This window comes from Sceloporus occidentalis, unplaced genomic scaffold, assembly GCF_023333645.1.
Source record: "Sceloporus occidentalis isolate IW3139 unplaced genomic scaffold, rSceOcc1.0.p SCAF_476, whole genome shotgun sequence".
In the NCBI taxonomy this organism is placed as follows: Eukaryota; Metazoa; Chordata; class Lepidosauria; order Squamata; family Phrynosomatidae; genus Sceloporus; species Sceloporus occidentalis.
In genome coordinates this window covers 20,414-41,368 of record NW_028317456.1, presented here as the reverse complement: position 1 = coordinate 41,368, position 20,955 = coordinate 20,414, and the positions used below count along the sequence as shown (strand labels likewise).

Genomic DNA, 20,955 nt, shown 5'->3' with positions numbered 1-20,955 from the left:
GCTGGCCGCTGTCAGGCTGCTCCGGACCGGTACAATGCACGCAGCTCCGATAGTGGACGGGTACGAGAGACCGACGGCTCGGGGTAAGAGACTGCGGCTTACCCTCGTGGCCGAGACTGGGACAGGGCTGGCTCCGCGCATGCGCGGACAGGGGGCGGGTATGGGAGGTCAGTACATGTTAACTCCGCCCCCTCAAGAAACAGGGAATCACATGGTTACAGAGCAAAGTGCGACCCAGGGGCAAACGGCATGCCGGGGGCAGGTTCCCGGGGGCAGACGGCATGCCGGGGGCAGGTTCCCGGGGGCAAACGGCATGCCGGGGGTAGGTTCCCGGGGGCAGACGGCATGCCGGGGGTAGGTTCCCGGGGGCAGGTTCCCGGGGGCAGACGGCATGCCGGGGGTAGGTTCCCGGGGGCAGACGGCATGCCGGGGGTAGGTTCCCGGGGGCAGGTTCCCGGGGGCAGACGGCATGCCGGGGGTAGGTTCCCGGGGGCAGACGGCATGCCGGGGGCAGGCTCCCAGGGGCAGGTTCCCAGGGGCAGACGGCATGCCGGGGGCAGTTGCAATGGTCTAATGCTTCTTCAAAGAGCTACTTTCTATCAGGCTTGGGTTGGAATTCTTGAACACAGGTGATTCAAATGTAGTTTTTGAAGTTAAGGAACTCTTTGAGGGGCGAATATTAAGATTATTTATTAGTCATTATAAAGATTATAAAAAAAAAAGACACTGGAGAGAAAAGACAGAAGAGAGGACAGGAGAGAAAAGAAAAGGAGGAGAGAAATTCAGTAAAAGAGGGAAGAGGATATAGAGAGAGAGAAAAAGAGAGAAGGAGGTAGAGAGAACGGATAGTAATAAATAGAGAACAAAGAGAAAGGAGGTGTTATTATTATTATTATTTATTGTTTTATAAAGCACCATCAAATTCCGTAGCGCTGTACAACGGGTGCTAAAAAAGGGAGAAAGAAAAGAGTAAAGAGAAAAAAAAGACGCAGAAGAGAGATAGGACAGGAGAGAAATTCATTAAAAGAGGGATGAGGACATCGAGAGTGAGAGAGGAGAGAAAGGATAGTAATAAATAGAGATGTGATAGAGAACAAAGAGAAAGGAGGTGTGAAAGAAAAGCGAGAAAGGAGAGAAGAGAAAACATTAAAGTAGAAAGAGGGTCATCTCCATAGTTTTGTTGCCACATGCACTAGCACGAGCATGCGCGGCCATGCCTATGGCCCTGATGTTTATGTTCTGCTTTCATTACGTCGTATAAAAGAAGACATTTATAGAAATATAGAACCTGCTGGCAGATCGGCCCCATCCAGCTCGTCTAGACTGCTGTTTTTCTTGCTGTAAAGACTAAACCCTCAATCAGTCGTTGGTCTCGTCTTAGATTCAGGAGCCGTATCTCTATCCCATGCATGTTTAATCCCCTCGCTGTATTACCCTCTACCACTTCTGCTGGGAGGCTGTTTCCCTTATCTACCACCCTCTCAGTAAAGCAAAACCTCCTTACATTCCATCTACTGTAATTTAAATAAGCATTTTAATTTCTGAGATCATGTTCATAACTTCACGAGCTGCATAGAACACACGCCTGTAACATGTAAACAGTGTCGGTGTTTTGTGAATGGGCGCAGTGCTCGCTACGATCATAGTGACGACGAGTTACTACAACAGTCCCGGATAACCCAATGTTTTGCGGTCCCCTTGGGAACGAGGGCCACCTTCTCCGCTCCTTTCCGTAACCCCCGCACACATCCGACGTAGCGGGCTGGGGACTGGGCAGCTTCTCGCGTATCGAATATATAGAAAGTGTACGGACCCCCCCAGACATGTCCCGTCCGTACGGCTTCCTACACCATGAGGACGAAAGCACGATGGAGAAACTCTTCGACAGTCGGGGATCGCAGGTAGAATTCGGAATTTCCGCCTTAAATTCATTTGAGTCTCCTATTTCTATTAAATATTCAGGAAGCACCGAGCTGCTAGGAGATCTCCCCCCCCCCCCCCCCCCCCCCCCCCCCCCGCTGGGATCAAAGTGCCTTAGTGCAATAAATCAGCAAAGCCTTGGTGAAAGGGGTGGGGGGGGGTTTACTTTTCTGCCCCAGACCCTCTCCAGACTCCTCTCCTCACCCCGGAATTACATTGAGGATTCTCCCTGTTAGCGACGGTTTGAGACGTGGCCTGTTGTTATTGTTGTGTTATTGTGTAATTGTAACAATCGATAACAAACAAACAAACAAAACATTTTGTTTCCTTTTACCCATTTATTTTCCCTAAATGACGGGGACTTGTGATTCCTATCTTTATAAATTCTTCCCATCTTTTAAAATTTTCATTTTCTACTGGTTTAAGGCACGGATTAACCCTTCGCGGCTCCATCCATGAAGCTTTGGGGTTTAAAAAATAAAAAGATAGGTCACCTTATAATATTTAGTGAATTCCAGCTAGCGAGAAATAATGAAAGTGCCTTAATTGGCTGAGAGTTGTGAGAGCTATAGCTTAAGTGGCCTGCTGTATAACAGTGACAGCTCTGGAACTCTCCAGGACTCAGTAATTGAGATCAGCAGGATCCCTCGGGATCTGGGACGCTGCATGAAGTCTTAAGAAAACTCCGAAGTGGAATCATCAAGAAGGATGAGGATTGATCTTTTTTTTGGCTCCCAACATTCCCTTGAAGACCCTAGTGGTCCCCCCTCTATGATGGGGGCCGAGAAGATCCGGCTCTCCCCTTGGAGGGAAGGAAGGGGCCACATATCTCTTTGGGGAGTGTGGCCCCAGTAGACGGGACCCGGGGGTTTCCACCACCTGGATTCCCACTGATTTTATCCCAACTTAAGATATATTTGAGCAAGTTTACAAAAAGTGACTCATACCATCACAATTTAAATTACATTTGGGCTAATTTCAGTAATTTCACCTTGCAAAAAAACATAAATTGTTTTTTCCATTATGGGTGGAACGAGGGCAGTACGTTACCCCCTAGACCAGGGGCGTCCAACCTGCGGCCCTCCAGCTGCTGCAGGACTACATCTCCCATACTCCTCAGCCAGCCCCTTAGCTGAAAGAGCATTATGGGGGATGTAGTCCTGCAGCAGCCAGAGGGCCGCAGGTTGGACGCCCCTGCCCTAGACACACCTGAAGGTAAGCACGCTCCCCCTGTACATTGTGAGAGCTCCAGAGCCCGCTGTCTCATTAGTGTCCCTGTTTTGGGGTCTCCGCTGATACAGGTTTTTAATGGGTTTATTTTTGTTTCTTTTGTTCGACAATTGCTTTTTATTGAAACGATCAGTAGTAGTGAGATTTCCTTCTTTTCTTTTTTAAACAGTTCAATGAAAATTATACTAAAAAGAAGCAGAGACGCCCGGCATCCACCAGGTAAAAGCGAATGCAGACAGTATATATATATATATATATATATATATATATATATATATATATATATATATATATAATCTGATTCATTCTATATCATAACTAAAAAAAATAGTTGATTTGCTGCCAGCCATGCAGATCCTGCTTGTTTCTATGCCAAGCGTCACTCAATACTCAGAATCATTAAAGGGACTCGGACCCTCGGGTGGGATAGACAGGTGTTTAAATGATAGAACTTTAACATTCTCAGCCTGTAAGATGTATTTAATAACCCAGGGGGTTCATTGACAGTTGAATAAGTCCCCCGATGTCACTAAGCCCCCCAATAGTGGGCGTTCTGTTTTACTCTGTAGCACGTAAAGGGTTAATATTCTTAGTTCTTGCTATATATAGGGCCCGATGTATGGTAACACCAGCTGGAAATGCAGCGGTCCAGCACAATACAGTTGATTTATTTTTTTTTCATTATTTCATTACTGCGCCATAAAGCAGCCAATTCCTCGGGTTTCGCGGTAGGATTCTTTTCTGAACTCTTCTCTACAGGCAAATAAAATACTGCGGCTGCGGGCAGTCGGCGTGGAGTAATATTGGATCATACTGCCAGGAGTTACTATGTTACAGTCCAGCTGGAAACAAAGTCCACTCGCAGTTTGCCTGGAAAGCCCTTTTCTGGTGGACCATAAAGTTTATTGCATGAAGAAGCCGATAAATCAAAGGGATAGACAGATCTAACAGTAATGGAAATTGGTAGCATCTTAAGTTACTTTTACTCCAAAATTACTTACATGCCATGTCGGACCGGAACATCGTTTTTATCCGAGACCAGGGCTGTCCAGCCTGTGGCCCTCCAGCTGCTGCAGGACTACGTCTCTCACGATGCTCTTCCAGCTAATGGGCTGGCTGAGGAGTATGGGAGATGTAGTCCTGCAGCAGCTGGAGGGCCGCAGGTTGGACAGCCCTGTCCTAGACAGTCCCCGCGTCACGTACACTATTTCGGTTCACCTATGCACTATGCTTTATGAAGGGCCTATCTTGGTGAGCTTCTCCAGCAGTAAGAGCTAAGCTAGCCCTGCAGAATGCATAACTTAAGCAGTGAAATGTCCTTAGATATGGACGTCTAACACAATTTGGGGCTTGCGGTAGAGGCTCACCCCAGTACCACCTTCTGACGAGATCTGAGGTCCATCTAAAGACAAACGTTCCATGGTTATGCTGCGGGGTAACTTCACCAAGTCACCTGACACAGCCTACAATTTGCCAAAAGCAGGAAAAAAATGGGCGATCGTGGAGCTGATGGATAATAACGAGATATCGTCGTGTGATGGCAAGGGCTTGCCGCTAAGACGGGGTTTAGATTGGAGTCACTGAGGACAATGCAGGCCGTTCTGGATCAGGGTCCCTCACACCTTCTGCCAGCTTTTATTTGCATAACCCATCGTACAGGGCTGCAGAATCTTGTCGATATATATTAATAAAAGAAAAATCGTTTGGCTTTGCCACCCCAGACCGGAAAGGATCCCATGAATGGGGAAGCCATTGGGAAGCTTGGTAATGACAGGTAAAGTCCTGCTAGTCCAGGTGACTTCACCTGTCCAACCAGTTTATCCAACTCTGTTTGTGTGGCAACCGCGTCGGTGTCTGCACCGGGCAAATAAAGCCATCTCACTAACAGCATCGCAACGTGTATTGTGCGGGTGAAAGGTGAAGGCGCGGGGTTGCTAATAACCAGCTCACAAACATCCCTCATAGTCTCGTTGAGATGGGTAACCGGGTGCCAAAAAAGAGAATAACACCTGGGGCCAGAAAAAAAAATAATAATGGAAAAATGAATTGAAGCGGGGATATGGCTGATTAAAGACCAATTCAGGACAGAATATATAGAAATATTAGAAAGGCACATTATTTGTAATAATAGAGTTGTATTTCACTTGCGCTTTTATCCCCTTGGACGTGTTTTCGCTTAAATCGCATATAATTCAGGGTTAATGGTAAGAATTCGGCAAAAGTGCAATAAAAGGTAAACACGATTACAATTTTGTTAATTTCCCCCCCCCCCCCAAAGTTCACAAACAGGCAAATTGTTACTAAGTTGCCAAAACATTCCATTTGAAACTAGGAAGAAACTCGTGTTTTGTGTAAACAAAACTTATATTTTGTAACTATGACTTTTTTTTCCAGGCACGTTCCAACCTATGACTTCTCCGACAGCCTCGGGGAACCCGAGGTAAGCAAGCAGACAGGATTATGTGTGAATGCCGTTTGCTTTTCTTTTTTGGTTTTCTGGCTTTTCTTTTTCATGTTGTAATGTGGGATGAATGTGTAAGCATGTGTATGTGTGTTAGCGTGTGCATGTGTGCCAGCATGTATGGGGCAATGGACAAGCTGTTTGGGGGCAAAGATGGCAAAGACAAGCTGTTTGGGGGCAAAGATGGCATAGACAAGCTGTTTGGGGGCAAAGATGTCACAGACAAGCTGTTTGGGGGCACTGATGAGCGGAGGACAAATATGGCACATGTAGGCTCTTTGGCGTTTAATATAGCACTTGCAAGCTGTTTGGGGGCAAAAGTGGCACTGTGGGACATGTTACTTGGTGAAGTTGGGGGCAAATAACCTGTTCCAAACACCTGGCCCCTGGGACCCCCTAGAGACCTGTGTGGGGGCGCCAAACCTCCGACAGCAAAGAGAAACGTTACATGGTAGACGCAGTCGGAAAATTTCAGCCACTAGATGGTACCCCTGTATTTTAAATGTTTTTTTTTAACAAAATCACAGTCTTTCAACTCGGAAAATGCACATAAAATATCGCTCTTTCAGCAGCTCAAGGTTATACCGCGGCCATAATGGCCAACAGTTAAGTCTGGCGGATTATTACAGAAGAAGAAAGAACATCTTCTGCCCGGTTAATCATACAGGCGAAGATTAAATTTAACATGAACATCATTTTTCTTTTATATATTCCAGTTTTGCACAAAAAAAAAAACCAGTCAGAGCAGATTTTCCCTGGTTTTATCCAATTCCCTGGACCGAGCGCCAGTCGCTGGGTGGTAGACGTGTCCTCGGAAAGCCGTCCGTTTCTCGTGTTTCTTATTTAATGTTCTGTTTTTAAGTTATTCAGATAAATACGTTCCAACTCTGACATCATGTCTACCACCAAAGTAATAAAGTTTTCGTTTTATACAAACTCCCCCCATTTCCCATGATCCCACATTGCAGACGCCGGCGGAATCCCATTGGTCGGCCCAAGCAGAAAGTTGGAAGCCGCTTCCTGTTCTCTCCCACCGTCAGCCGAAGCAGGAGGTTGTAATCCGCTTCCTGTTCTCTCCCTTCGTCAGCCCAAGCAGGAAGTCGGAAGCCACTTCCTGTTCTCTCCCCGCGTTGTTTTAGCGGACGGCGCATGTTTCCAGCCACGCAGGTCCCTCCGTAACGCTATTATCACAGATATCTCAGGGCGACGGGCGATTTATACCCCGCGACGGGGCAGCAAGATGGAGGCTCCCGCATTTACTGCAACAGAGAACAGGGGGAGGTTTATATCAAAACTCTCACAAAACCAAGGGCTCCCACATTCCCTTCAGTGTTCCCACTCTTTGAAGGGGGAGGGGGGGGCATGAAGATTTGGAAATGTGGCCCCAGAAGAAGAAGATTGAAGCACGATAACGTGGGCTTCTGGATTAAATCACATCTACAGTAACAGAAACATGACTAATTGACTAAAAAGATTAGAATTAGGAACGGGGATAATTTAGGATTTGACTTTTCCTCTTCAACCTAAACGTTAACGAAAGACATTAGTGTGCCTCTAAAACCCCAAGTTCTCTGTGGTCTCCTCATCCTCTCCGCTCCAAGATGGCGCTCCTATAATGATAATGTGAAGTGCTGAAACTTTGAGATAGACAAAGCTGCAATAATGTCCTATGGTGGGCAGGTCCATGGCTGGTCCTTCAAATCTGGACCCGTGGTTGTAGGGGAGCCACCCATGAAGAACCCGGTTCTGCTGAGCGGCCAGGGGGAGATCCATCACGGCCACTGCTGGTCTATGTTTAAGCCACGCGCGTGATATAATCTCTCACGCTTAAACCACAGAGGAATTTAGGGCTAAAGCCTTTGGAAAAATGTATATGTCGGTCGTAGTTTTGTTTTTTGAACTTGTGAAGGAACTCGATCTTCCAGCATCTTAAGAAGAGAGAGAATTGTGAGCGTCACACTCGATATTTTTTGGACTGGTTTCAAGGGACACTCCAGCTGTCAAAATGCGCTTTAAATTCACTAGCGATTCGGCTGCTTCTCGTCCCCGGGGACAGGGAGCGAGATCGGTGCTACGGATCTTTCATTAAACTATTTGTGCTACGTGGATGAAGACAAATAATTCTGTTTCAGAGAAGTAACTATTTGACGGAAATGACGGAACACATCCACTTTTTTGGGGGTAATAATAGCACGGTTGGTGCACGGAACACGGAGGAACGGGCACTTGCGCAGAATACAGCAACACTTTAGATGTGATCAGACCCGCCTGAAGTGTCCTTGTTCTTATCGGTAACAGAATGTATTGTACTTTTCTTTAGATTAACGGGTTTTTTGTTTGAGGCAGAGGACTTATGGATGGAGCCCTTACCAGCCCTGTCATTTGAAGCACAAATAACAAGCCTTTCAGAGCGGTCAGTCTGTGGTGGGGTGCCTCACGGAACGCTTCTTGAAGAATGCCCTAAAAACCAAGGAAATACATTATTATTATTTCAAGTGGCACTCCCACCAAGGATTGATTGCTAGTATCAGAATAAAAAATATTTTTCCAAAAAATTGTGTTTTGTTTTTTAAACTAGCAGTAGATTTTGCCCCATAATATAATGTTTTCAGCCATTTGTATGGCTCGCTCTGTTATCTGAGCCCCGATCTACTAAACAAACACTCTGACTCCCTATCCTGTCTGTCTGTGGAAAACAATAGAATGGCTCAGTCTTAATCACACAGTGGGACTCCGTGACTAATGAAAGTCTATGGAGGGAGGGACTTCATTTGCTTTGCCATAAAGCATCATCTCACTGTGGTGTCTGAGCTTGGAAAGTCACCCTTTATGTATTTACATGCTGCACGGAAGCTATTTAACCATTTCATTTCCCGATTTTGCGTTTTGTTTCAGTTCACGTATGACCCATTGTCTGAAATATCGGGCTCTAGAGACGAGCTTCTGCGCATCCGCAGGACTGCAGAGTCTGCAAAGAGTGAACACGCTGCATTACTGGTGAAGAACAGCTCCTTGCTTGCGCAGGTACACTTAGCCTTTTGTTGTCCTAAAAAAAACAAACAAGTCCTATTTAAGTATGCAGGATACAGGGCACACATGCCGGAAGCATAAAGCAGATTTCTGGGGCTCCGTGTAAATCAATACACAGGAATGGAAATTCAATTGCTTACGTGCCACTTACGCCTATAGATGCTATAGGAACACTCAATGTATTGACCCCTCTCTCCAGCACTGAAAAGGTTAATACTCCGAGATGAAGCGTCGGTCGGGGAGAGCGGCCGGTCGTATTTCCAGCCCCCTCTGCCCACGGGGATAGCGCTGCTTATTACGAGAGCAATTTCCCGCAATAACAAAATCTTTCTGACCTTTTGCTGTTCACAAAGCGGATGGACTTTCACTATGTCAAGTAAAAATCAAATTTACCTTTCCCCGTCTCCGGCACCCGTCTGCACGCTGGTCGCTTCATCGCCTAATACCCCCGCCGCCGAACAATATAGACACTAACAAAAAAGATTGGGCCATTTAACCCCTTCCTGTGCCTCTCTGGCACTCGTTCGCGGCTCTGCCTCCATAGATAGCAGAAAGATACGTGTAGCCGAGGTATAGGTATACAAAAGGCATACCAGCGAATGCAAAGGCATCTAACATTATCTAGCATTATCCAATCAATTTCCTGTCCTGCATTCTCTCCCCCATCATGAAGGGCTAACCGAACCAATCAGCTACAATCAGCAACTTAAGTGGGGAGGAGGTAATAAAACACTGCACTGACCCAGTTTTATCTCATTTCGTCCCAATAAACTCCCTTTATCTGCAGACCTGGAGCCGCCGTTGCTGTCAGTCATGTGATATTTCGGGTGACTTTCCCGGGTCAAACACCACACTGAGCTGATGCTTTATGGCGATGCTAATGAAGTCCGTCCCCCTGTCCGAAAGACCTGTTTATTTTTCCATCTTTGATCCGCATGTTTTTCAAGGTGTCTGAGCTAAAGAGCAGCCTGGCCATAAAAGACGCTTCCCTGCAAGAAGTGAAGGATGAATTGGCCCATTACAAGGAGGGGAATGCCCGCCAGGCGGCACAGGTCCACTACCTGAAGAGCCGCGTACAGGAATACGAACGAATGAGCTCACCTGTGAATGGGGAGAAGACGAAAACTAAAGCGGAGATCTATTCTCTCGGGACAGAAAATAAAGAGCTGAACGAAAGAATTCGAGAGCTGGAAAGTCGACTCAAGTAAGTAAGGGATGTAGGCAAACTCACACATAATTCTAGCTTTCTTATAATACTATATCTTGACAGCTGTATGAATACCTGGTATATGCATGTAATCTAGTTCTCTTATCTACTAGTTCAAAGCCTGGTTGAGTATCATACAAAATCAACAAAAGAATGGCTCGGTCCTAATCACCAAGTCGGACTCTCTGACTAATGAAAGTCTATGGAGGGATGGACTTCACTGACATTGCCATGAAGATAATCTATAATTCTCTGGCTGATTATTTTATGGAATAAGCTATGAAATCTCATGAAATTAGTCTATTTGTCTATTTAAGTAAGATTTTCATATATATATATATATATATATATATATATAAGGCTTTTTTTCTCCTATAATTTATGGTGAATTTTGTATACAGGATCCACCTGATTGAACGAGAGAAAACAGAGCAGAAAAGCAGCAGTCTGGAGAAAAAACTGCAGGAGAGCGTCGAAAAACTGGCTTCTTACTTTAACACAAATATTGAGAACCAGGCAGACCCCCTAAACGTTTTACTACCAAAGGTATGACTGTTCTTTGGGTTCAAATGATGGAGTAAATATTAATTACTTTTAATTAATTTTATAGTAAAAAATGTGACCGTTATGTAAGCATAGCATCGCATTCTGGCCAATTTCTCATAATAGACATTTTAGAAAAAAATAAATATTGGGAAGTAATATCAGAATCTGGGGAATGAGTGTTTGGTTGATTGATGCCCCATCTCCTGATGAAGGTCTCCTTGTAGATCAGTGCCCAACATTCGAAGATACTCATGTGGGTGCCACCACCTATTTCCCAAAGTCATGGCATTCCACCAACTTTTTTATGTTTCTACTGTTTGCAAGGTGGAGAAACTCGTAAATGGGTATTTCCTGCTAAAGACAAAAGTATCACGTCTGGAAGACACCTTGGCTGGCCGGGAAGCGGAGTCCAAAGCCAGCAGAGACACCATCGTACAGCTAGTGTCGGAATCCGACAAGAACAAGAAGACGACGGCTGGCATGGCGGCCGAAATGAAGTCATTGAAGAGGGTGAGGGCTACTTTATCTTTTTTGTCCGTAACCAACCTGACGAGCACCAGTCACTACTCCATGCGCGACGACCCAAAGCAAAGCAGTGTGTCGTTTACATATTGATTGACACAAAGGGTCTGTATAACCTCCGGTGGAGCATGAATTATAGATGTCACCAGATAAATGCCCAATTTTACTGTTTTCCTCTATTTTACAAGGTCGCATTACACGCCGCCGCCGCCGCCGCCGCGTTATCTTATGGCAAAACCACGTATGCAACCTTCAGTTTGTTTCGTAATATTTATCCATTTTTAATAAGAAATAGAGGCGGTCATGGAAAACTATTTTATATTAGCAATTGTTCTTTTTAAAATTTAGCCAATTTCTTATTTAACGCTTAATAAATGGATGAGCCAAACGGTAATAAAGAAAAAACTTGATACTAGGGGTCCTAAAAAGCGCCCCCTATGGGAGAATGAGAAAATTTACTGGAGCGTTCAGCTACGGGGGTCTCGGAACATTCTAATTCTAGACTAATTCTAGATGGCTGGGCAAACCCTGCAGTCCACAGAGGACTAACCTCCATTATTCCCCCTTTTTACCAAGTGTAATAATTAATCTCGGGGTTTAATAGTAGGATAAATAGAAATATTAAGAGTCGGTGGCTGATAAATTAACTTGTATGCAGGAGCGGGACGAAGCTGTACTGGCCAAGAAAAACACCGAGAGAGAGAAGGAGGTTCTTCTGGAGAAACTGAAAGACAACCACAAGGAGTGGGGAAGCGTCCACAAGGAGCTGCTGGAGAAAGACAAGAAAATCAAAGAGTTGGACCTTACTATACGTACTTCGGGCTACGAGGCGAAGGCATCTCACAGTCTGCACCATAACTTTATCAGTCAGTTGGCTACCATACTGAGCAATGGGTTTATAACCATACCCGAGACAGAGGAAGCCATCAAAGAACGGATCCTGGAGATCTACGGCCGTGAACAGAAATGGAAGTCTGTGAGTATGGATAGGGAGTAAATAAAAGGACATTCTAATATTTTAGACTGGAATAGAATAGCCCCAGGTTTCCCCATTAATGACCAATGACATGCCAGGTGCAACATGGAAAAGTGGTCAGTTAACGACCGATGACGTGCCTGGCACGTCATGGCATTGAATGAGCTGAGAAGGCCACCATAATAGCTAATCATGTGACCTTATTGTAGTAGAAGTTTCTCCAACTTTTCTTCAAGGTCTAGAAAAACAAATCCAGCTTCTACACAATATCTCCTTATATAGAGATTATTTACTAAACCGACACATAATGGATGCCATAGAACCACGGAGATACTTTGTATCCCAAGTCACGGGAGACGATGACACGGTCGTGACTTTTTTAACCGACTTAACGTTTCTTCTGGAGAAGAACTTTCTTCTTAGCTTACAAAAGCGGGTGTTTATTTAATGAAAGGCGTTTTGTTCACAGACAAGCGACGAGCTTCAGGAGAAGGTAAACAAGTTGACGAAGCAGCTGGACCAGCAACGGGATTTGTACCACGAGGCGGCCACGAAATCGTACAAAACGGAAGAAATGCTTCAAAAAGAACAGGACACCCTGAAACATTTAAAGGGCAAACTAGCGTCGGAAGAGATGATCAAAGATGGTTTTAATATGGAAAGAAAGAAGGTATGATTGATACATTTTTTTTTTGTTCTTTTAGGCTCCTCCCACTGCACTGTTGACTCTACTTCCTGTCCGGTTTCACCCAAATTCCTGTTCAAACCCCACCCATGCATTACTGGCCCCACCCACTGACTACATCATATCACCCCTACTTACTATCGCTATATCTTATGGATTGTAAGCTCTTTGAGCAGGGCCCTTTTCACCTGTTGTTTCTGTAGGTCAAATTGTTATGTTATACACTACTTGTTATGTCCTGTCTACTCCTTGTACAGCGCTACAGAATATGATGGCGCTATATAAAACAATAAATAATAACAATAAAAATAATTATTATTATTAACAATAATAAAAATAATAGTAATTATAATTAATAATATTAATATTAATAATAATAATAATAGTAATAATTATTATTAATGATAGTAATAATAATAAATAATTAATAATGATAATATAGTCCAATATGTCCTTACAGCTCAAGAAGTTTTTAACCCAGCTGGCGGAAACGTTGCAAATAAGCGAGGATGTAGCCTCGGAAAGCCTGGGATCACAATACGAACTGCTTTTGAACAGAGCTGAAGAGCTGTTTAAGAGGAACAAAGATTTTGGGAGCGAGAACAAAACCGCCGTCTACAGTCTTCAAAAGAAGGTAAGGACGATAAGTAGAAACGTAATCATCCCGGCGTTATTCTTACAGGTTCCTGCTAAAGGGTACAAAGTATTCAACGTGAAGTATGTTTTAAGACGTCTCCTAACATGTTTAAAAAGCAGGCGAATAAAGAGTCGGACAGAGAGAGAAAAATCTCAGTGTTTTCTCGATTCATATATATTTTTTATCATTAAAAATTTATTTAAAATTAAACATTTAAATTAAGTTTAAAATTTTAAATGTTGACTATTAAACCCTCCTAGCCGGTCCTTAAATATGCACCGACCACTGATTAAAAAGAAAAAGAAAAAAAAAAATGTGATGACATCATGCATTCGATTTATTAGCTGTTTATTATTATCAGTTTATAGTTTTATTAGTTATACAGGAGCGGAGCTGATGTTTTATTGTGGTCTGGCTCAGTGCATACACGATTAGGTATGACTGGTGAACAAAAAAAAAAAAAGTGCTACATTAGAGCCACCATTTAAGAAGAAGAAAAGTTTTTTCTTATTTATTTATTTAAATTACATGATTTAAAACAATAATCTCCAAAATATTTGACTATGGAAAAAAATGGAGACTTGGAAATGAGTTTTTGATTTGGACTAAGATTAAAGTGAACCACAATTAATATTAATATTTTTTTAATATTTTTTTTTTAATTAAGATTTTTTTTTAAAGCCCGTTAGCCATATTAATTTAAATCATATAATTTAGTAAGAGGGACATAGTGACCCCAAAATAAATTCCAAGTCTTAATGTGGAAGGTAGATCAACCGCGATGAAGGATTTGTTTGGGATATGAAGATCACAACCTCAACTTCTCAGGTTATGTATTGATACATTGAGATATGTTTTTGTAGGTAAGTGGAACAGCCTCCCAGCAGAGGTGGTAGAGGGTAATACAGTGAGGGGATTAAACATGCATGGGATAGACATACGGCTCCTGAATCTAAGACGAGACCGACCAACCAACCAACGGGCATGAATTGATCTCGTAGGATCATGTAGATCTTCACCTCTTTATCTGGCTTCTTGAACTTTATAATAAGAGAATTATTTCCCTTGCGGCTGGAATTTTACACAATATTATTATTATTATTTATTTATTAGATATTTTGCCTTTAATATCATCAGCCACGGAGAATGAGAATGTTTGACCGTCTGTTTAAAAGACCGTAAAATGCTTCTTGTGGTTTTAGGTAAATTCCCTGATGGAGAAAGCGGAGTTAAAATCTTCCCAAGTCGCGCAACTTGAGAAAAAAATCAAAGAGCTGGAAAAGGAGAAAGACCGACAACTGTTTGCGAGCGTCGAGAATCCGGCAAATCTGACAGCCCAAAAATTACAGCGGAAGGTCGAGAGACTCCAGGGACAGCTCGGCGACATGAAAATTGCTAATCAGAACCTGACGGCTCAGCTCGTCGATCGGAACGAGCTAAAGGTGAGCGCGGCACTTTAGGAAGTTTAGTGAAAAAATTATATAGTCGTATACAAAGATTTAAAAACCCAGAGCCGAGGAGAGAGGGAGAGAAGGAGAGCCGAGGAGAGAGCGAGAGCGTCCGGGAGAGAAGGAGAGCCGAGGAGAGAGCGTCCGGGAGAGAAGGAGAGCCGAGGAGAGAGCGTCCGGGAGAGCGATGAAGTATTTCATTTGGGTTTTACTGGTCTGTACGTCGGAGTCCAGTGCCTTGGATGCCACATGTGGCCAATTGTCTAAGTTACAGAAGTAACTAAGTACCACACTTACAGACATGGCCCGACTGGGACTCATAATCGGCTCTGGCACTTTTAGGCCATTGGCCAATAAAATGACATGCCCAATGGATACATTCTTACGTTTTGTGCTTGGAAGGAGCCATCTGCATGGCAAACACAATCTAGTTTTAAAGTCACAAAAAAGAATATCTTGTATTGGTCCCAAGGAAGAGAGTCCAAACAGATTTGAGATGTTTGTAGATAAATGGAACAGCCTCCCAGCAGAGGTGGTAGAGGGTAATAATGTTTACAGGGGATGTTAACATGCATGGGATAGACATACGGCTTCTGAATCGGGTGACTAGACGGGGGCTGGATGGGGGCCGATCTGCCGGCAGGTTCTTTGTTTCTATGATTTGTGATGACTTTTAGCCGGTCAACAATAGTAAGTAAAATGCAGTCACATAAACTATAAAGACGGCAGAGGTTGTTTCTGATGGCGCCTGAAGAAGAGACCTCAGCCTCCGTCAGTGATCGTCCTCTATAAGGGCCGGAAGATTCTCTGGACTTTCCAGCTGTGAAACACATGAAATTAACCCCTTAAGGACAATGGGTAGTCCTTAGCCCCTTAAGGACAATGGGCGGTCCCTAAACCCATTGAAAACTGCATTTTGAGCCCGTACGTGTACGGGCTTTGTCATTAAGGGGTTAAACCCATTAAAAGCAATAAATTGTGAGCGCTTTGTCATGAAGGGGTTAAGCTAAAACCGAGACAAATAATAATTCTATGACATTCCGTGAGAATAAACTCATGGCAAAGTTGTTTTTTTTTTTAGATACATTAATTAATAAAACGCCTGCTACATTGTATCCTTCGAAGCTGACGGAGAAGACATTGAGGAATATTTCAGCCTAGAAAGAAAATCGGCATCCAAAGAGCGTCGTTTACTCCTTTTCATTATTATTTGTTATTTTTTTTGATATTAAAAATTACAGATTTTTTGCTAATGGGTCTTATTTTGGGGAGAATGCGTGGGCTTTAGAGGGTCGGCGCAAAGCATCGATGGATACATTGTGTCGTCTTCTTCTTTTCAGGAGAGGAGTATCCAGCAGCGAAAAACCATAGAAGAGCTGAGCCGATCTTTCGAAAAACTCGAGAAAATTAAGGAGAAAGCAGCAAAAAAGGTGGTGAGCCTGAAGACGGAGCTGGATTACAGCGAACACGAGCACGTCGGAGACAAACGGCGAAGCCAACACCTTGTGGATTCAGTCGCTAATGAGCTCCACACCACGAAGAGGGCACTCGAGGAAGTCGCAAGGAGGGAGAAGCAGGTACGCTCCTCGCCATTAACCCCTTAACGACAAAGCCCGTACATGTACGGGCTCGAAATGCATTGTTTTCAACGGGTTTAGGGACCGCCCGTTGTCCTTAAGGGGTTAAAGGGACTCATTAGTATCTTTTTAGCAACTCCTTAAAAAAAAAATGATTTGATAGTTTGGAGTTGCGACTCGGCTCCCAGTGCAGGTACTCGAGAAGTTTGAGAGACTTTGCACAATAGCCTGAAAGAGGAAAAAAAAAAAAAAAAAAAAAAAGGTTTTTGGGCCATAAATTTGCAATCTGCCTTTATGGGAGAACGGGCTTTAAATATCTCTTCACAAGAGAACATAACAGGAACTGTGCTTTTTTGCTTTTTTTCCCCCCCTAAAATGCAATTATTGGGTTTTTTTTCTTTTTCTTTTAAGGCAGAACGATGAAGTAACCGTGAAGAGGTTTTTTTTTTTATCAAGTTTTAATTCAAGTTTTTCTTTTTTTTTTTTTTTGTCCTTTTGTCTTCCACAGCTGGTTGATTTCAGGGAAACCGTCACAAGGATGATGGGTTTTAGCATCAACACCTTGGCCGTGCCGGACCACGAGGTCTTCGAGCAACTGAAACGCGTTTTACGGACGAACGGAGCGGCGCCCGAAGGCAGAATGGATCGGACCAAGTTGCCCTACGGTTTCAGGACAGGCGACGGAGAACCCGAGTATACGGTTCAGCATTTAACATCGTATAAAAACTCCAGGGACGGAAGAGCTTTTCATTAAAATAATCTTCAAAAATATATAGATCGGCCAACACCGCCTATATTTATCAATCACGAGGAACCAGATCCAGGGATTTTTGGTGACTAAGAGTCAAATTTCAACTTTAGTATGGAAATAGATCCAACATTTGAATAAATATATATATATATGCAAATTTATGTTGTTTTTGTATATTAACCCAATGCTGATGATGATAAATCATGGCTTTTGATTGGATGGAGCCGTGCTAATGATAATAATCTGATTTTAATTGCCTGTAATAATTCACTCTAATCAATATTTTTCTGCCGTATAAGACTACCTGCAATGTATTTATTTGAAAAGTGTGTTGTTTGTAATAAAATGCCTTCTTACGCACTGGTTATTTTTTTACTTGGACTCATTGGAGGGCACGGATCATGGCGATGATTCGGCGGCCCTGGAGCTTTAAGGCCAGCAGCTGTCTGATGACATGAGAGCGGCCGGCGGCTGGATATGCGCGGCGGCTGGATATGCGCGGCGGCCGGCGGCTGGATATGCGCGGCGGCACGCTAGGTTTTTCGTCGCACGTACAGTACGGCTGGGCATATCCAGCTCATGGAAGTTCTCTCCGATTATATTTTTCTAACTTCAGTCGATTTCAGTTGGAATCTGTACCCGTGTTTACGTTTGGAGTGTTTTGGGTGCAAATGCAGATGGAAATATATTCATATCCATATGTAATGAAATATATTTGTTGTCTCTACTGTGAGACAAGAGAGGTGAGCACACAAATGGAGGCCACCACCTACTGTACAAGGTCATTTGCTTCCTTGTACAACGTTACACACTATCCTTATCATGTTCCAGTGGTTGCTATGGTGATAACACTACTTTTCAAAGTTTGCTCCAAATGCCCCTTTCATGTTATTAGCTCCCTCTGCTGGTCGCTTTTATTCTGCACCTTCGAGAGCTCCCTCTGCTGGTCATTTGTATTTTGCAGCCTCACAGGCTCCCTCTACGGGTCGTTTGTATTAAGCACCAGCAGGCGTTCCATGGCCAGGTGCGTTGTGCTCTCTTAATCAGGTTTCCTCTCCATACTCCGCCTTAATCAGTGTTTTGTTGCCTGCCTTTGCTCCTCCCTTGGTTTGAGTGCCACTCGCTTTGAGACTCCCTTAGGTCTCCTTTCAGCGTATATCAATACCTAACCGCCATTCGCAGGTCTCGGGTTCCCTTCTGGGACCCAGGTTGGCTCGGCCGGACGGAATCGCCGCGGAGCTCAGGTAAGGTCTCCTCAAAACCAGCCTCATGGAGTCACTGCCTGTCTGTATCCTTTATATGTTCTCCTCTCATCCGTCAACCAGTGCAAAACAATCTCGTCCTGGCTTCTGAGTCTCTTTAATTGAAGCCAAACATAGATACAGTTACTAAAAGCTTTTGGAAGCTCAGAGGTCTCTTCTTCAGGTGTATGGAGCTCCAAAAGGCTTAATATAAGAATGATGGCTATCTAGTAATGTTGTGCTCTCAGTAAGGTGGATTTTTTTGCCGTTGGATATCAGCGGAAGATAACTTGTAATCATTGGAGGGGAAAAAAAAGGATTTTACTCGAACCATAAAAGGATTTGGTAAAACGGCCCAGAAATTGGAACCACCTGATGAAAAGCATGAAAAAGCACAATTACTGGCGATGATATTGTATTGCATGAAGGCGGTTTTTGGGGCCGGAGGGGGCATGTCCCTCTTGAATAAGCAATCTTTGGAGGTCCTTTTCTTGTAGAATACGAATACCTACTACCAGCAGGGGTGTGCGTCCGCCTTTTGCTTCCCCGTTATCAGCACTCTACCGGCAGATGCTTCTCTGGGTATGTTGGCCATAGGCTTTCAGAGATGATGCTCCTTACAAGCCCAAAAATTAGGGTGCCACGTGGGTCAATGACACATCTTGGAGCCCAAGCTACCCCTGCTTGCCGGGGCCCCCTTTACAAATACTGATTCTACCCCCTCTGATGGCGGCCTGGGTGTATAATAAGAAACATTTCTAATTCTGGTAAATGTTCAAACCTTCTCCAGGTTAATTAATAATCCCATGCAGTAAAACCATGTTGCATTCCTATTTTCTGAGGGAATGCTTAATTGTCATGTGATACGAGAGCACGCACTGATAGGTTGCCATAGAAACTAAAAAGACACTTTTGAAACCTTTCTATTCTGTTTGTATGTGACTAAAAATCTAAAATGACCAATCTATTTAATTTAATTAGACTAACGTGTTAGAGCGCATTTAATACAGTTTTTTTTTTTTTACTAGACTATAATGTCTGACGAGGTTATCAGGTTTGCATCTGAGTTCTCCCTGAGCAGGAAGTTGCAGATACAACAGGAAGTGAAGGGTGCAACACATAATCGCTTCCCCCGACTTGCTGAAAATCTCACATCTAACAAAAAGTGTCTCACGTTTCAATCTTTATCGTGTCCTTTAATTGTTCTAATTTCCCTTTAACGTTCCATTTTCGTATGCAGCATTAGAACATCCAAACGCGAGTAAATAAGAATAAGCTTTAATATAACTTGCAGATCTTTTTGTTTTACTCAAACAGCCAACATAAAACCTTAAATCATGAACGAGACAACACTTTTATGCTTTTTTTTCTTTTTTTTTTTTTTTTTTCCAGGAAAAATGCCAATTTTGTATTCTTTCTCCAAGAGCTGATGCTGTGCAGGTGCCAACCATGAAAGCGTCATTCCCTCTCTTCACCACTAGATGGCGATCAGGCCACTTGCTCTAAAATCAGAGCCCATATGTTCGCTCACCCAGAAGAGATGAAGCCATGGACTCTGATACACAGGTGGCTGAGAAAATTCCTCCAGGAGCCACGAGAAGAACGGCTGAGAATTCTTAAATCCTGAATTCTGGGAAATTAGATTAAAAAGAGGGCGACTTATTCTACGCGACCCCCCCCCCGTACAGATAAGGTAGGTCACTGTTCCGAGACCTTTAATGATTTTATGGGAAAAATCTTCATGTAGAATATCCAATGTTTTAGTTACCGGCATTTGGTGAAAAAAAAATCTGTTCCAGTTTTGCTTTTTTTTGTGTGTCTGTGTTTTTTTTTTTCTTTCTCCTTTTGTAATATCTTCAATCATTTTAGAAGGAAATGTCTATTAATGTTAACGGCTAAATTTAGCAGAGATTGCTGCACCTTGTATTACGAAATACTTGATATCTGACTGTATAAAGGTCTTGGGCAATTCTTTCGAGTTGATTTTATTGTGTTCGATCCAGTTTGGAATTTTAAAGCTGCTTTGTGCAGGTTTGTAACTTGCAGGAGTTGGTTTTCATATATATATATATATATATATATATATATATATATATATATATATATATATATATATATATATATTTTACACAGCGCCATCAAATTCCGTAGTGCTGGATATATATTAAAAAAATCTTTCTTCAATAGACAAAAAAGGTTGATTCTGTGACTGTTTCATTTTAGTATTATATATATATATATATATATATATATATATATATATATATATATATATATATATATATATATATTCTATGTGTGTGTGTATATAACGATTATTTCGCTACAAATTATGATAAATATGTATAACAGACTTGATTTATATTTACTATTTGGTGATGTATTCCAGAATGTTGTTGGCAAAGAGAGTAATCCAGTAAAAAAAGGAAATCTCACGTAGAACTTTAAGATTATTTTACTCCGAAATAACAAAAAGTAATCTATGCAGCAATCTATAGGGGATGTGTACGTTTCATTTTATTTCTAAAAAACCTGCCAGTTATCAGAAGGGAGTAAATCTTGTTCAATGTGGGATAGTTTGTTAATTAATTACAGTTTACTCCTAAAAATATATATATAAATCTCTGTTCCTCCATACAGTAAGACCGGGGCAGCGAGGAGTGCGCACACGGCAGGATTTCCGAATAACGCTTCCCGGGTATTTCAATGATTCATAATGTTAAT

The 20,955-nt window shown here is 42.9% G+C and overlaps 1 protein-coding gene across 1 annotated transcript; it reads left to right on the top strand.

Moving 5' to 3' along the window:
• The first annotated feature begins 1,823 nt into the window (after positions 1-1,823).
• LOC149271647 (coiled-coil domain-containing protein 170-like) lies at positions 1,824-19,684 on the top strand. The gene is made up of 14 exons (XM_089507241.1): positions 1,824-1,901; positions 8,507-8,635; positions 9,589-9,845; positions 10,250-10,394; positions 10,719-10,904; positions 11,575-11,892; positions 12,362-12,562; positions 13,038-13,211; positions 14,417-14,656; positions 16,003-16,239; positions 16,748-16,939; positions 17,955-18,014; positions 18,173-18,234; positions 19,624-19,684. Exons 1-14 carry the CDS (start codon positions 1,824-1,826, stop codon positions 19,682-19,684), a joined length of 2,340 nt encoding a protein of 779 aa, XP_089363367.1.
• The last annotated feature ends 1,271 nt before the right edge of the window (positions 19,685-20,955 follow it).

Excerpts from the sequence above, each read along its gene's own strand:
- LOC149271647 (XM_089507241.1), top strand. The coding sequence starts at position 1,824 with ATGTCCCGTCCGTACGGCTTCCTACACCATGAGGACGAAAGCACGATG. Across the intron at positions 9,846-10,249 it reads GAGCTGGAAAGTCGACTCAA|GATCCACCTGATTGAACGAG; the intron begins GTAAGTAAGGGA and ends TTTTGTATACAG. Across the intron at positions 16,940-17,954 it reads ACGGAGAACCCGAGTATACG|CCTCACAGGCTCCCTCTACG; the intron begins GTTCAGCATTTA and ends TGTATTTTGCAG.